This window comes from Camelina sativa, chromosome 11, assembly GCF_030686135.1.
Source record: "Camelina sativa cultivar CO46 ecotype springtype chromosome 11, ASM3068613v1".
Lineage (NCBI taxonomy): Eukaryota > Viridiplantae > Streptophyta > Magnoliopsida > Brassicales > Brassicaceae > Camelina > Camelina sativa.
The window spans coordinates 38,594,549-38,608,143 of record NC_141890.1 but is presented as its reverse complement, the minus strand read 5'-3'; the positions used below and the strand labels follow the sequence as shown (position 1 = coordinate 38,608,143).

Below are 13,595 nucleotides of genomic sequence, written 5' to 3'. Positions count from 1 at the left end.
AGATTGTTGCTTTGTCCTCGTGTGAAGCAGAATTTATGGCAGCCACAGAAGCAGCCAAACAAGCAATCTGGCTTCAAGAACTCCTTGAAGAGATGACTGGGCGGAGAAGCGAGAGAGTAGTCATCCGGATCGACAACAAATCGGCCATTGCTCTCACCAAGAACCCTGTGTTTCACGGCCGCAGTAAACACATACACACTCGTTTTCACTTTATACGGGAGTGTGTCGAGAACGAACAGGTAAGTGTTGAGCATGTTCCTGGTAACTTACAAAAAGCTGACATTCTAACCAAGGCTCTTGGAAGAATGAAGTTTAAGGAGATGAGAACTCTTATGGGAGTATGTGAAGTGAGTGAAGATGGTTCCAAGCTTAGGGGGGAAAATGTTGTTGTAAACTTACAAAAAGCTGACATTCTAACCAAGGCTCTTGGAAGAATGAAATTTAAGGAGATGAGAACTCTTATGGGAGTATGTGAAGTGAGTGAAGATGATTCCAAGCTTAGGGGGGAAAATGTTGTTGTAAGCTTGCAATAACTTGAGGACAAAGTCAAGTATGTTTAGGAGAATCTAAATGAGATAAGGATTAGTATGTCTTAAGAGAGATATGTTTGTGTAGACTTATCCTATTGGGTTTTGGTTTTGGTGTTGTCCTCTATATAAGGAGGTGCTAGTTTGTAGCACAACTTATGTGTTGAGAGGCTTAAGGTTTTGAGATAGTTTCCTTGAGATTAATAAGAGAGCAATTCTTATTGAAATACTTGTGTTTTGTTCTTGTGTTCTGTTCTTGAATCCACAACACCATGATCAATGAACCTCTAACACAAAAATCGGCCGATCAAATTAATAGAGATATGAAAACTGAAAAGAACATGCTTTATCAATTTTTATCCAGAGCCAGCACTAAAACCACCAGCCGAAGGGAAATGAAGATATGAAGTCGAAACATCTTTTTCTCAAGACACCTTTTAAATTTATCAGTTGAAACTTGAAACTTGAAACTTGAAACATTGTTAACAGAACAAAAACTTCACTTTTCTGAAACAAAATTATAATTGGATCAACGGTATTATGAACATATAATAATACAATGATACTATATTCTTATTTCCTTAAATACATTGGTATTTGTCACAATCTATACCAAGAAACCCAAACCTCACAACTTCCCATTGATGTTTTTGGATTACATATACTCATATAATAGTTCATTTTTTTTCTTTTTGGAATTCCTGGCTGTAACAAGTTAAACAACAACAGCATACGAATCATTGAGTGAACTGATTTGGATGACATATTTTATTATTTGATTTGGTCAAAAACTAGAAACCAGTAGAAAAATATCCAGATTTATATTTAAAACAAAAATGGAAGAAAAATTTGTCCATCTCTCTCTCTCTCTCACAAGAAGATATGATGATGTTGAAAAGTCAAAAAGGAGAAAAAGAAGAAAAAACATTTAACGCGGAAAGACCAATTTGGTTTTTGTTTGGGTCATTGCGTTGCGTTGCGTTCTCATCAGTGTTTCTTTCTTTTGCTTTGCCCCATTCATCACGAACTTTCACTAGACGACGACGACGACGATCCAAAGTCTCAGTCAACTCACTCACACCAGACGACTCGACTCCTCCTTTTTATATTATTTCAAAGTCCCTTTTCTTCTTCTTCTTCTTTCATAAACACTTTGCCACAGATGCGGTTTCTGTTTCTTCTTCTTCTTCTTCTTCATTGTGCTCTTCAACACTGATGAACCCGAGCACGACAACGACGACAAAGACCAAAGCTTCTGTCTTGTACAATTTCTAATTTTCATTCGTAAGTTCCTTAGAATTTCTCATAAAAAAAAATTTGGAAACTTTTTTCTAAGTCAACTCAATTTTAGATCGCTTTATCTTCTTTCTGATTTTTGTGATTCTTTATTTGCTTACAGGTTTCTGATGTTCATGGGAGAGAACCCTAGATTTTGTTTCTCTAGTTTGTAGTGATTTTACCCATTTAGTGGAATTTGGGGAGGGATTTATGAAGAACATGGGTGGTAGGTTAGTTTTTGCAATTTTCTTTGGGAATAGTCTCTGTTTGCTGCTTCTACTGTCTAGCTTGGCCGATGCAAATCAGGCCAACATTGATTGCTTGAAGACCTTTAAATCTCAAGTTAAGGATCCAAATGGGTATTTGTCAAGTTGGGATTTTGGGAACCAGACTGCACAAGGTTTCATCTGCAAGTTCAGTGGTGTGGCTTGTTGGCACGATGATGAGAATAGGGTTTTGAGTATTAAGCTCTCTGGTTATGGTCTCAGAGGAGTGTTTCCTCAGGGGATTAAGCTATGTTCTGATCTGACTGGTTTAGACCTTTCTAGAAACAACTTCTCTGGACCTTTGCCATCAAACCTTACAGATGTGATTCACCTTGTTACTACTTTGGACCTCTCTTACAATAGTTTCTCTGGTGAAATCCCTGTTAGTATCTCAAACATTTCCTTTTTGAACTCTCTTATGCTTCAGCATAACCAGTTCACTGGTCAGCTTCCTCCTCAGTTAGTGCTACTCGGACGGCTCAAAACGTTCTCTGTGGCTGACAATCGTCTTGAAGGTCCTATCCCAAAGTTCAACAGCACCAGCATTAACTCTGAGAGTTTTGCTAATAACCTGAATTTGTGTGGTAAGCCTCTGGATGACTGTAAGAGTTCTAATGGCTCTCGTGGTAAAGTTATCATTATAGCGGCTGTTGGTGGATTGACTGGGGCAGCATTAGTCGTTGGGGGTGTTTTGTTCTTCTATTTTCGTAAAATGGGTGTTGTTAGGAAGAAGCAGGATGATCCTGAAGGAAACAGATGGGCAAAGAGCTTGATGAAAGGACAGAAAGGCGTTAAGGTAAAAACCCTCATTGATGATTTAGTGACACATGTTGTACTGTTGTTGTTATGTTCTGAATTTATGATATATGTTTGGTGTTTTGTGAGTTTTCAGGTTTTCATGTTTAAGAACTCAGTTTCGAAGATGAAATTAAGCGATCTTATGAAGGCAACAGAGGAATTCAAGAAAGATAACATCATTGGAACAGGAAGAACAGGGACTATGTACAAAGGAGTGCTTGAAGATGGGACTCCACTTATGATAAAGAGGTTGCAGGATTCTCAACGTTCTGAGAAAGAGCTTGACTCAGAGATGAAGACTTTGGGCTCTGTTAAAAACAGAAACTTAGTCCCTCTCTTGGGCTATTGTATTGCGAATAAGGAGAGGCTTCTGATATACGAGTACATGGCAAACGGTTACCTTTATGATCAGTTACATCCTGCAGATGAAGAGTCCTTCAAGCCCTTGGATTGGCCTTCAAGGTTGAAAATTGCTATTGGGGCAGCAAAAGGATTGGCGTGGCTTCATCATAGCTGCAACCCGAGGATCATCCATCGCAACATAAGCTCGAAATGCATATTATTGACTGCAGAGTTCGAGCCCAAGATCTCGGATTTCGGTCTAGCTAGGCTGATGAACCCCATTGATACCCATTTAAGCACATTCGTCAATGGAGAATTTGGGGATTTCGGTTATGTTGCTCCCGAGTATTCAAGAACCATGGTCGCAACTCCGAAAGGAGATGTCTATAGCTTTGGGGTTGTGCTTCTAGAGCTAGTAACTGGCCAAAAAGCAACGAGTGTGACAAAAGTATCTGAAGAAGGCGAGGAAGAAAGCTTCAAGGGTAACCTTGTGGAATGGATTACAAAGCTATCAAGTGAATCAAAACTGCAGGAAGCGATTGACAGGTCTTTACTTGGGAACGGTGTGGATGATGAGATCTTCAAAGTGCTAAAAGTAGCATGCAACTGCGTTCTACCGGAAGTACCAAAGCAGAGGCCAACCATGTTTGAAGTGTATCAGCTTCTGAGGGCCATTGGAGAGAGCTACAACTTCACCGTCGATGATGATATCTTAATCCCCTCTGAATCAGGTGAAGGTGATTTCATCGAGGAGCTCATAGTTGCTCGCTGATCAAGCAGGAAGGGTGAGACATCTTTTGTCGTAGCAGTCCAAAGATATAAAATATATAACTACATTATATATGTTTAAGTAAGTATTGTCTTTTCTTTTATTTTATTTTTGGGTTCTCCTTGTCGATGGTGTGGGTGTAATATGAAATATTGTTGTAGATGCACTCTCTCTTATTACTGCTTATACGGAGCTTTTGGTGTGCGTAGTACCGTCACTGGTTTGGTTTTGCCACTGCGTCCTTGCTTCTTTCTAAATTTTGCGCACTACTCAATTTGGTTAAAATGATTTTACACTTGTTTTGTATCCCATTATTTATTAGGTACTATAACACTGGAATTTGTGTTTTTTTTTAACTAACATTAGTACTTAATACTAATAAAAAATGTTTTTATTGTGAAATCAGAAAAATGAAATAAATAAAAATTATATAAATTTGATGAGAATGAATCAGACAGAGGGGAGTTTTTTTAACTTTTAAAGTTAACCTTATAATAAAAACAATGTCAAAAGAAGAAACAATCTAAACTCCAAAGTCAACGGAAACCGATGACCTTTCCATTGAATGATTCACCAGCATCTCTTTCACCTTCCCTCATTTTCAAAAACCCAAGAGAAAGCTTCTCACTTTCTTCATCATCATCCAATCCAACCATGAATTCTCCGAGACCCATCTCCGTCGTCTCCACCTTCGCCTCACCGTCATCTCCTTGTGACTCAACTAAGAAGCCTCTGAGTTTGTGGCCTGGTATGTACCACTCACCGGTCACCACAGCTTTATGGGAAGCCAGATCCAAAATCTTCGAATCACTTCTTGATCCTCCTGTTAACGCTCCACCTCAGAGCCAGCTTCTAACCAGAACCCCTTCTCATAGCCGAACCACCATTTTCTACCCTTTCTCCACTGACTTCATTCTCCGCGAGCAGTACAGAGATCCATGGAACGAGGTCCGTATCGGCATCTTGCTTGAAGATCTCGATGCTTTAGCCGGCACTATCTCTGTCAAGGTATACCCTCTCTCTATTTTGTCTTGATTTTGCCAAAGTTCGATGCTATTTAGGATTCTAATGTGTGTGTGTGTGTGTGTGTGTGTGTGTACATTTGTGATTCAGCATTGTTCTGATGATGATAGCACAACGAGGCCACTCTTGCTTGTTACAGCTTCTGTTCATAAGATTGTTTTAAAGAAGCCGATTTGTGTCGACATTGATCTCAAGACTGTTGCTTCTGTCATTTGGGTTGGTCGCTCATCTATCGAGATTCAACTCGAAGTTATGCAATCCGAAAACAGTATGTATACATAATGTCTACAAAATTTCAAACTACAGGCAATGTATCTTGAAAATAAATAAGAAATTAAAACACTTGCTTCTGCTTTGTGATTGGTTTTGTTGTTTTCAGAAGATGTCAAGGCTTCTTCGGATTCGGTTGCGCTAACTGCCAACTTCATTTTTGTGGCTCGTGACTCTAAGACTGGTAAGGCCGCTCCTATCAACCGCCTTTCTCCTGAAACCGAGCTCGAGAAGCTTCTCTTTGAGGAAGCCGAAGCTAGGAATAACTTGAGGAAGAAGAAGAGGGGAGGTGACAGAAGGGAGTTTGATCATGGGGAGTGTAAGAAGCTCGAGGCTTGGTTGGCTGAAGGAAGGATTTTCTCTGACATGCCAGCTCTTGCAGACAGAAACAGCATTCTTCTTAAAGATACTCGTCTTGAGAATTCGTTGATATGCCAACCGCAGCAGAGGAACATCCATGGGAGGATCTTTGGAGGGTTTTTAATGCACAGAGCGTTTGAGTTGGCCTTCTCCACTGCTTATACATTTGCTGGTCTAGTGCCCTACTTCTTAGAAGTTGATCACGTCGATTTCCTAAGACCAGTCTGTATCCAAATCACTTCTTACTATCCTATTTTTGTTCACGTTCTCTCCTTCTGTATATAACTTATGTGAATGGACTTGCATGATAGGTGGACGTTGGGGACTTCTTACGTTTCAAATCCTGTGTGCTTTACACTCAACTGGATAAACTGGATTGTCCGCTGATCAATATCGAAGTTGTTGCTCATGTTACAAGCCCAGAGATTCGTTCCAGTGAGGTAAAATTTTAACTTGATAATGGGATCTTTCTAAAGATCAATTCAAACTCTGATAAAGTTAAACTTGCTCACTGATTCTTTATAAAAGATGCATCTTCATGCCAATGTCTCGAACTATATCAAGTTTGAAGCTCATTATGTCTATTTGAGGTCTCTTTCTTTGTTGTATATATGATGTAGGTTTCAAATACATTCTACTTTAAGTTCACTGTAAGACCAGAGGCAAAGGCCAGAAACAATGGGTTTAAGCTTCGAAATGTAGTTCCTGCCACAGAGGAGGAAGCTCGTCATATCCTCGAGCGCATGGATGCAGAAGCATTGAACTCAAGCAAACAACAAGAGTAGACATAATTCCGCGTTAATATCTATGGTGTTTCTGTGTTCTAAAAGATACACCTTTCCACTGACCAAATTAACTAGAAGTGTATGTGCATTTCTTCTATTATATCTAAACGATTTGCTAATATAACCAAAGATTTGGCTTACACCTGCAACCCATTGATTTGGATGTCCAACAAATTACCACTAACAGAAAACAAATGGATGAATCAAAGATGCAGCTGATGCTGCAGAAGACAAGTAGTTGATCTAGATGAGGTAGTTACCTGTACAAATCTGGGATTTTGTCGTGGGATAAAAGGGTTTCAAGTTGAGAAATTGCAATAAGAAATGTCTTAAAATCCATACATCTATATGCACCTTCAAGTGGAAGAGTGGGTTACAGAGTACCAAAATCTTTTGATTTTCCTAATCCTAGGTAACAGAGAAATGATGGCTTAAAGTTGTTCAAAAACTGCAAAAGATCACACTTGATACCTAAGGATTTGTCGCAAGAGATGTTGTTAGCAAGCATATGGGGTCTTTGCCCTTGGCTTGTGTCTTCTTCTTTCTTGTCAGTAGAACCACCCAATAATTGCACCAACGGGGACAAAGATAGCTGCACCAGTAAGAAGATTGTATCTTCCTCGCAAGAATCTAATGGGAAAGCCACAAAGACTAAATAAATAGACATCGCACCAACTAAGACCAAGATTTTGAATCAAATTAGCATAAACACCTACTAAAGTCTTCCAAAATGATACAGATATCCTCCAGAGATGCCGCTAGTCATACCCGTTACAAGACACTGAAACTAGAGATACGTTCCTAATCATTACATTTAAAATCTAACAATGGGAATCAGTCTCCCATCTCGTGACATACGTTGTCTAGAACAGACAAGAAGTCTCTCACAATCATGAAGATTCTCATTGTATGACCTTCCTTGGAAGAATCTCCGTGGAATTGCTCTGTGACTTCTTCCAATGCGGAGAGCGTTGAACTTTCTCGTATTTTAATCTTCACAATCTCCTCTGCAGCAGCTTTCAAGAATCTAGCCATCCTCTCCCTGAACTTCAGCCATTGATCTCCACTTGATCCACTCTCCTCGCTCAGTAGCAAAAGCTCCTCGATGTTCTTCAGTCCTTGACAAAGCTTCGAGACATTGCTTCTTAGAACACCATACTCAATGTCTGCTGATTTCTTGACATTGCTCAGCTCTGAATTCAGGTTACTGATGCCTTCTAAAGCTCTCACACTGCCTTCTGATTTTATCATTTCTTGAACAACAAAATGCAAGAGACTGCTTCTTCCATCTAATCCCTTGACATCAACGAGCTTAAGGAGCGTGTCAAGTTTGAAGTCATGAGCATCATCAGCACAATGGTTTGTTCTAACATTCATCTTGTTTCCTGTCTTCAGTACAGCATCCAGAAGTATGGAGAACATTCTACTGTTGCTTAGTTCTTCACAAGCAACCTGCAAAAGCAGATAAACTTAATGAGACATAACATAAGATTACAACATCATACATACATATGTGAATCAGCTATCTTCAGCATTACCTGAACAACACTGAATGATTTTCTGAGACGTTTGATCTCAGAGTTGAAATTAGCCGCAAAGAGCAATGCACCAACCCGTTTGAACACAGAAGGCACATGAAGCAATTCCTTAAGAAACCTCTCAGCTGGACCAAGCTTGATGATCACTGAATCATCACTAAAGCTCTTCAACCTCCTCTCTTCTTCTTTACTAGGTGCTAATCTCAATAAACACTCAAGAAGTTCAGCTCCAAGTGCATCACAGTCACCTAAATCAATAATTAGAAGAACACAAATCAATAACATTTACAAAACACACACATGGCAATAGATTAGAGATTATTTTACCATCAAGAAGAGCTTGACAAACATCCTTAGTGGTTAAGTTAAGTAGTTGGAGCAGAGTAGCAATATTCTGAGCCTTTCTTGGATCTAAAACTTTGCTTTCTTGATTTAGAATCGGAAGATCTCTTGGATTTGACAAGTTTCCAATGTACAGAGTCTCTACCATCTCCTTGTCCAATCTACCACACAATCAGACAAATCAAACTAACATTAAACTCATTTCAAGAAGAACAAAGAAAAAGAGAAAAGATGACAGCTTTACACGTCTCTTACTTGAAAGAGCTTGATCTGAGTCGGTCCCAATGCTGCTGTTTGGGAGGTTGGTCCGAAAAAGATAGTTTCTTTACATCGTTTTGAACCACAAACGGTTGAGACGGTGGAACAATAGGAGGTGGTCTGGTCGGAGGAGGAAGAGCAGGAACTGTTGTTGCTACTTTGCTCTGTTGAGAAGAAGATTCACCAATGTTGATAACAAAATCTCTTCTTGATGAAGCAGAGTGAGAAAGCAAAACTGACTTCACATTCCGACTAAAATCGTTCCAAATCGGCGGCGAACTATCAAGAAACTTCCGGAACAACCCATCAGGAGAAGTAGAAACCGAAGAGTAGAGAGAAGAGAGTGGTGTTCTTATGAATCCTCTGTCTGGTGAAGTAGAAGCAGAAGAGATACGAGGGAACCCAAATCCCACATTTTGATCCCAGAAGCTAAACATTCTCAAAGACGCCGACCCGTTTCCGTTATGTTTCCGTACTCTTAGTCTCTCCGGTGACGGAGACTGAAGGTTAGTAGCGTCAGAGTATCTAGGGTTTGGTGGAGACATGGTCATAGAGAATGACCTAGCTGGAGAAACCCAGCCGGAGCAGGAGGAAGAGCAGGAATGAGATGGGCTTGAAGTCTCTGAGCCAGGGAGAGAAGCCATAGGTGAAAAGAACACATCTTCTTCTCCGTCTTCTTCGTTTACCTCTGCTTCATAGTTGTTGTGGTGGAAGCTACGAGTTGGTAACGGTGGTAATGGTCGTATCTCCGGCGAGTCTTGCTTCAAGAAAAAAGTTCCTCCGGTTCTTATATGTTCAGATTCCTCTGTATTGAGGTAGAAGACCTCTGAGGGAGATGTAGTAGCAGCCATATTGAAGTTAGTGGTGATGTGACTCTGTTCATCATCATAGCTGCTTCTGCTTGTGTTGCTGCTACTAGGACAATGACTGCTCTTAACATGACGGTTTCGCCCTTGGTGCCGGCCGTAGAGAAACAAAGCCAAGCCTAGGACTGTGGCGACGGCAAGAACGGCGGAGATAGCCGGAAGGAGAAGTGTAGGAGAAGCGTGGTGTGGTTTAGAAGAGCGAGGGAGGACTAAGGCGGAGATGTTGGCTGGAAATGTGGGGAAGACGGCGAAGGTAGGAGGAGGAGGAGGAGGAGATGGAGGAAGAGGAGGAGGAGCTGAGGCGGAGTAGGTAGGGAAGAAAGGAGGACTTATGGGGGAGAGAGGAGGAGGAAGTGGTGAATCGTAGTCGTAGAGGTGACGACGGCTGAGAGTAGCGGCGGATGCGTAGGATAGAGGAGACGGTGGTGCGCACGTTAGCAGGAAGAAGAAGATGGCCAACCAAAAGTTCTGCATTTTTTTTCTTCTGCAAAGCTCTCTCTCTCTCTCACTCACACACTGTTCACACTCACTATAACAGAGGAGAGAAGTTAATGGGGCACTATTATGGACGCACCCTGTGACTTTGAGCTTTGTGTAATAATACTACTCTTTGAGACTGTGACTCACTATTTTCAGTTTTACCAATATAATGTAACTATTTACAATTTTTTTTTGTTTGTTATTTAATAAAAACGTGACACTGACACAGAAGACCACTAGGGCCAGTCGTAAAGTAACTACAAATAATAAAAATTGATGATATATACGAGTATTTTGTGTATTCGTGAAGATTTAGTGAATCCATGTCTCTGTATAAGATATGTGTAATAATTACTTGAACTTCGAAGTTTTTTTACCCGTCTTTCAAAAGAATCTTTTTTTGACTTTTTCTGACTCGCTCCTCTCCAATACATGGATGGACTTTATTTCTCTTTCCATGGATAACATCAAAGACTTTGTACTATTACTATTTGGCAATATTCAAAATTCATTTTCACAATCAATAGATAGGTAAATAATGGCATAGAGGCTCGTTTCTATTGGGTTTTTTTAGCCCAAACACTTATCTTCAGAAGTTGGCTTTAATAACAGCCCAAAGTTACACAACTGAAAAAAATACTGATCGTTCAGTTTCATAGCCCTTCTATTAAGCTGTATCCCTTGCTCTAACTCTTAGTGGTTACACTTAGAGGTTCTAGTAACTTTACTGAGAAGTGAGAACTGTTTGTTCAATTTCATAGCACTTCTTTTCAGCTGTATCCTTGCTGATAACTCTTAGAGGTTCTTATGGATGGAGATGCTAGCTCTAACACCTTCTGTCCTGAGAATCGTAAGACGATTTGCTACAGTCCTTCACACTTTGCTATCTTTTCATTCTCATCAACAAAGATCAGATGAACGATTTGACTGCTACATGAACATATGTTGTACACATATCAGTGGCGAATATATTCGAGTTTTGCACTTTTGTACCTATTGGTATGATCTGTAATGAGGGGTAAATAGAAACCACTAGGTTAGGTAGATCATCTTTGAAATCTCCTTTTGTTTAGTACAAGAAATCACAGAAGTTAAGGTTGTAACCAATACCTTACTGTTTTGTATATGAATCATTTTTGCCTAGCTAGTAACCACTTCATCCATGTCGACAAACTATACTTTGCAATGTGTTCCGGTAAATCCACCTGAACAAAGATTATCTCAGATGAAAATGAAAACAACACAAATAAGAAACACGTCAACTATACGAAAACAAGAATAGGAAACTTACACTAGTCCATGTTGCAGAAAACCCATCAGTAGATAGCGACCAACTTCGACTTGTTTGATGCAGACCTACAAGTTCATCATCACCAAGATCATCATCATCAATAGCCCTCATCTTTTGCTTCTTTCTTTTCTTCTTCTCCCTCTTGTGCCTCTTTTTAGAAGCCCGGCTTCTACTATCTGAGTCAGATTCACTTTCTTCAGAATATCCCTTATGGCTTAGCAGTGAGTGGTCACTAGACCTGCGGAATTCAATCCCATTTTCTCTAAACAAAAGCTCCCATGAATCTGGCGTCTGACATTCCTCTGCTAGTCTGAAGTGAATAGTCCAAGAAAGTATCCCGAGTAATCTTATCACCTCTTCGTGTTTCATCTTCGAGAGATCTCTCAGAATTAGAGAAAAGCTACTGCCTTTTTCCAAACCTCTGAAGATCTCTTCCGTGTTTTCTTTCAACAACTCTCCTTCGTCATTAAGGTTCTCATCACGCACAAGCCGTAGCAACTGACGACCTTGGTTGATAATAGAATTCAGAAGTAACAGCTCGTCAATAGACTCCGTGTCAACATATTTTGAAAGAACAACCCCGAGCCAGCAAGACGAGTCACCACTATCCCAAGATTCAATGCTTGGATCGAAATAGTTGCCAAGCAATTCAAGAAACCGACACAAGTGACATTCATCAAGTGTGATAAGGAGATGCTGAGTTAAAGAAGAGAAAGACTCCTCCGTAAGAAACTCCTCAACAGCATCCCACACATCATTCAGATCTTCCTCGTACATGAAACCGATAAACAGATCTAGAAAGAATTTGGTATCAAGAAACAAAACCTGGCCATCCTTCAGCGACTCAGCAAACTCTTTAGACGACCAAAACTCAGGAACATTGTCGAGAAAATTCTCAATGGTCCGTTGAACATCCAAATCAAGAAGGTAATGAGGCTTTGTAGCAACAACTGCAGGCGATTGACCGTGCTTTCCTCGCCATTCAAGCTCATCCCAACATATATCCCGGTTCGTAAACGCAAACTGAGCCAATGCTTTTGCACCATGTTTGTGATCAGACCCACCATCATAAGCAAACTCAGAGAACCACTCTAGTATACGCTTTGGATGCCCTGCATATTTAAAAAAAAACTCAACATCAAGCACAACAATCTCACAAGATAAATGTAAACAATGGGGAGATTAAAATTAAACCAGAGACACTTCACCTTCAAAGAATTTCTCAAGTATATAGCTTCTTTTAGCTAACAAAGATCCAAGTTTCCTAGGTCTCTTCTCAAAGATCATTGTCAGAAGCTGAGATACAAACTGCAACTTTCTAGGTTTTGATCTTAACAACTTCATGAAAACACTAAGTTGCTTCCTAGGGGATATAGAAACAGTAGAAAGAGCACTACAAAGCCAAAGTCTAGCTTCTGATCGACCTCCACGAGTCACCAACGATTGAATGTGAGAGCCTAATTTGTTCAACAGAGGTAAAATCACATCGATGTTGCTACTGTTGTCGGCAACAACATCGTTCAACTTTGGTTCAGACAAGAACAAATTCACCATCTTTTCTGATCTAAACAACAATAATACGATATGGGTTTGATGAGAAGTCAACAAATCATGGGAGAAATCAACAATTGAAGGTGAATAGAGATTATTTGAAGCCCTAAATCATTCGAGAATACGTAACCGAAAGATTCATAATTTAGGGTTTCAGATACGAGAATGAGTTTTGAGGGTTTGGGAAAAGAAACAAAGAGTACCAATGTTTGATGTCGAGGTAGCCGAGGGGAACTGAATCAGTTTACGACCGACCTGCTTTTTCTGGTTCGCAACCTTTCCCCACAGGCCAAACGGTTATTTGATATTGGTTCGAGTCGACCGGCCCTATTTAATTTTGCACAAAAGAGTAAAAATGATTTATGGATTTGTAATTTACAATTTTTAGAGCAATTCTCGTAAATATCACTAACATGAATTTTAAAAAGTATTTACCTTTTTTTGTTATTTTTTTCTCAAAAAGTACCATTAAAATGTTTTTTTTTTTATAGATACCACAAAATCAAAACTAAAATTTTAATGTTCAAAAGTATTTACTTAACAGACAAGCAAAAATGAATATCTTATATACTTTCTGGTTGTGTCCAACAACATTTAGCTTCTTCAACTTAAAGTTATCCTTCACCGTTGTCAATTCATGATCATACAAATTATGCTTCAAGAAATTAGCTATTGTAGGTATCAATTTCGATTTGCATGTCCCAAGCTGACAAACACAAGAGATAACCACGCTTCCCAACTTTCATGTAAAATATTATTTTCCTTTAGTAAACCTAACCAAATCCTTCTTAATCCCTTTTTTTTTTCTTTTTTTTTAACAGCTTCCTTTCATTTATGATGAAGAAATGTTA

At 39.6% G+C, this 13,595-nt stretch overlaps 4 protein-coding genes across 8 annotated transcripts; 2 read left to right on the top strand and 2 right to left on the bottom strand.

Annotated features, from left to right (window-relative positions):
• The first annotated feature begins 1,239 nt into the window (after positions 1-1,239).
• LOC104728687 (probably inactive leucine-rich repeat receptor-like protein kinase At5g48380) lies at positions 1,240-4,214 on the top strand. Its single transcript, XM_087475297.1, has 3 exons — positions 1,240-1,811; positions 1,927-2,867; positions 2,964-4,214. The coding sequence occupies exons 2-3, from the start codon at positions 2,016-2,018 to the stop codon at positions 3,981-3,983; spliced, it is 1,872 nt and encodes a 623-aa protein (XP_087331423.1). The 5' UTR covers positions 1,240-1,811; positions 1,927-2,015; the 3' UTR covers positions 3,984-4,214.
• A 225-nt stretch (positions 4,215-4,439) lies between these two features.
• LOC104725320 (acyl-coenzyme A thioesterase 2, chloroplastic) lies at positions 4,440-6,558 on the top strand. 2 transcript variants are annotated; one of them, XM_087475295.1, is made up of 5 exons: positions 4,440-4,988; positions 5,094-5,271; positions 5,383-5,855; positions 5,945-6,073; positions 6,254-6,558. In XM_087475295.1, exons 1-5 carry the CDS (start codon positions 4,530-4,532, stop codon positions 6,416-6,418), a joined length of 1,404 nt encoding a protein of 467 aa, XP_087331421.1. In that variant the 5' UTR covers positions 4,440-4,529; the 3' UTR covers positions 6,419-6,558. The 2 variants fall into 2 exon arrangements, with proteins under 2 accessions (XP_087331421.1, XP_087331422.1); XM_087475296.1 differs by having other exon boundaries at positions 4,488-4,988; positions 5,386-5,855.
• Positions 6,559-7,105: 547 nt separating this feature from the next.
• On the bottom strand, positions 7,106-10,006 carry LOC104725319 (formin-like protein 9). Its single transcript, XM_087475294.1, has 4 exons — positions 8,554-10,006; positions 8,284-8,459; positions 7,957-8,204; positions 7,106-7,870 (listed from the first exon to the last, which is right to left on the bottom strand). Exons 1-4 carry the CDS (start codon positions 9,894-9,896, stop codon positions 7,253-7,255), a joined length of 2,385 nt encoding a protein of 794 aa, XP_087331420.1. The 5' UTR covers positions 9,897-10,006; the 3' UTR covers positions 7,106-7,252.
• Positions 10,007-10,456: 450 nt separating this feature from the next.
• On the bottom strand, positions 10,457-13,121 carry LOC104725318 (uncharacterized). Of its 4 annotated transcripts, XM_010443953.3 has the most exons (5): positions 12,948-13,121; positions 12,402-12,757; positions 11,194-12,305; positions 11,013-11,107; positions 10,457-10,908 (listed from the first exon to the last, which is right to left on the bottom strand). In XM_010443953.3, the coding sequence occupies exons 2-4, from the start codon at positions 12,745-12,747 to the stop codon at positions 11,033-11,035; spliced, it is 1,533 nt and encodes a 510-aa protein (XP_010442255.1). In that variant the 5' UTR covers positions 12,748-12,757; positions 12,948-13,121; the 3' UTR covers positions 10,457-10,908; positions 11,013-11,032. The 4 variants fall into 4 exon arrangements, with proteins under 4 accessions (XP_010442255.1, XP_010442254.1, XP_087331419.1 ...); XM_010443952.3 differs by having other exon boundaries at positions 12,402-13,096; XM_087475293.1 differs by having other exon boundaries at positions 11,018-11,107; positions 12,402-13,077.
• Positions 13,122-13,595: the final 474 nt, after the last annotated feature.

Excerpts from the sequence above, each read along its gene's own strand:
- LOC104728687 (XM_087475297.1), top strand. The coding sequence starts at position 2,016 with ATGAAGAACATGGGTGGTAGGTTAGTTTTTGCAATTTTCTTTGGGAAT. Across the intron at positions 2,868-2,963 it reads AAGGACAGAAAGGCGTTAAG|GTTTTCATGTTTAAGAACTC; the intron begins GTAAAAACCCTC and ends GTGAGTTTTCAG.
- LOC104725318 (XM_010443953.3), bottom strand. The coding sequence starts at position 12,747 with ATGGTGAATTTGTTCTTGTCTGAACCAAAGTTGAACGATGTTGTTGCC. Across the intron at positions 12,306-12,401 it reads ACTTGAGAAATTCTTTGAAG|GGCATCCAAAGCGTATACTA; the intron begins GTGAAGTGTCTC and ends TTAAATATGCAG. Across the intron at positions 11,108-11,193 it reads TTTCTGCAACATGGACTAGT|GTGGATTTACCGGAACACAT; the intron begins GTAAGTTTCCTA and ends ATCTTTGTTCAG.
- LOC104725319 (XM_087475294.1), bottom strand. The coding sequence starts at position 9,896 with ATGCAGAACTTTTGGTTGGCCATCTTCTTCTTCCTGCTAACGTGCGCA. Across the intron at positions 8,460-8,553 it reads CTCAGATCAAGCTCTTTCAA|ATTGGACAAGGAGATGGTAG; the intron begins GTAAGAGACGTG and ends ATTGTGTGGTAG. Across the intron at positions 7,871-7,956 it reads AATCATTCAGTGTTGTTCAG|GTTGCTTGTGAAGAACTAAG; the intron begins GTAATGCTGAAG and ends CTGCTTTTGCAG.
- LOC104725320 (XM_087475295.1), top strand. The coding sequence starts at position 4,530 with ATGACCTTTCCATTGAATGATTCACCAGCATCTCTTTCACCTTCCCTC. Across the intron at positions 5,272-5,382 it reads AGTTATGCAATCCGAAAACA|AAGATGTCAAGGCTTCTTCG; the intron begins GTATGTATACAT and ends TGTTGTTTTCAG. Across the intron at positions 5,856-5,944 it reads ACGTCGATTTCCTAAGACCA|GTGGACGTTGGGGACTTCTT; the intron begins GTCTGTATCCAA and ends CTTGCATGATAG.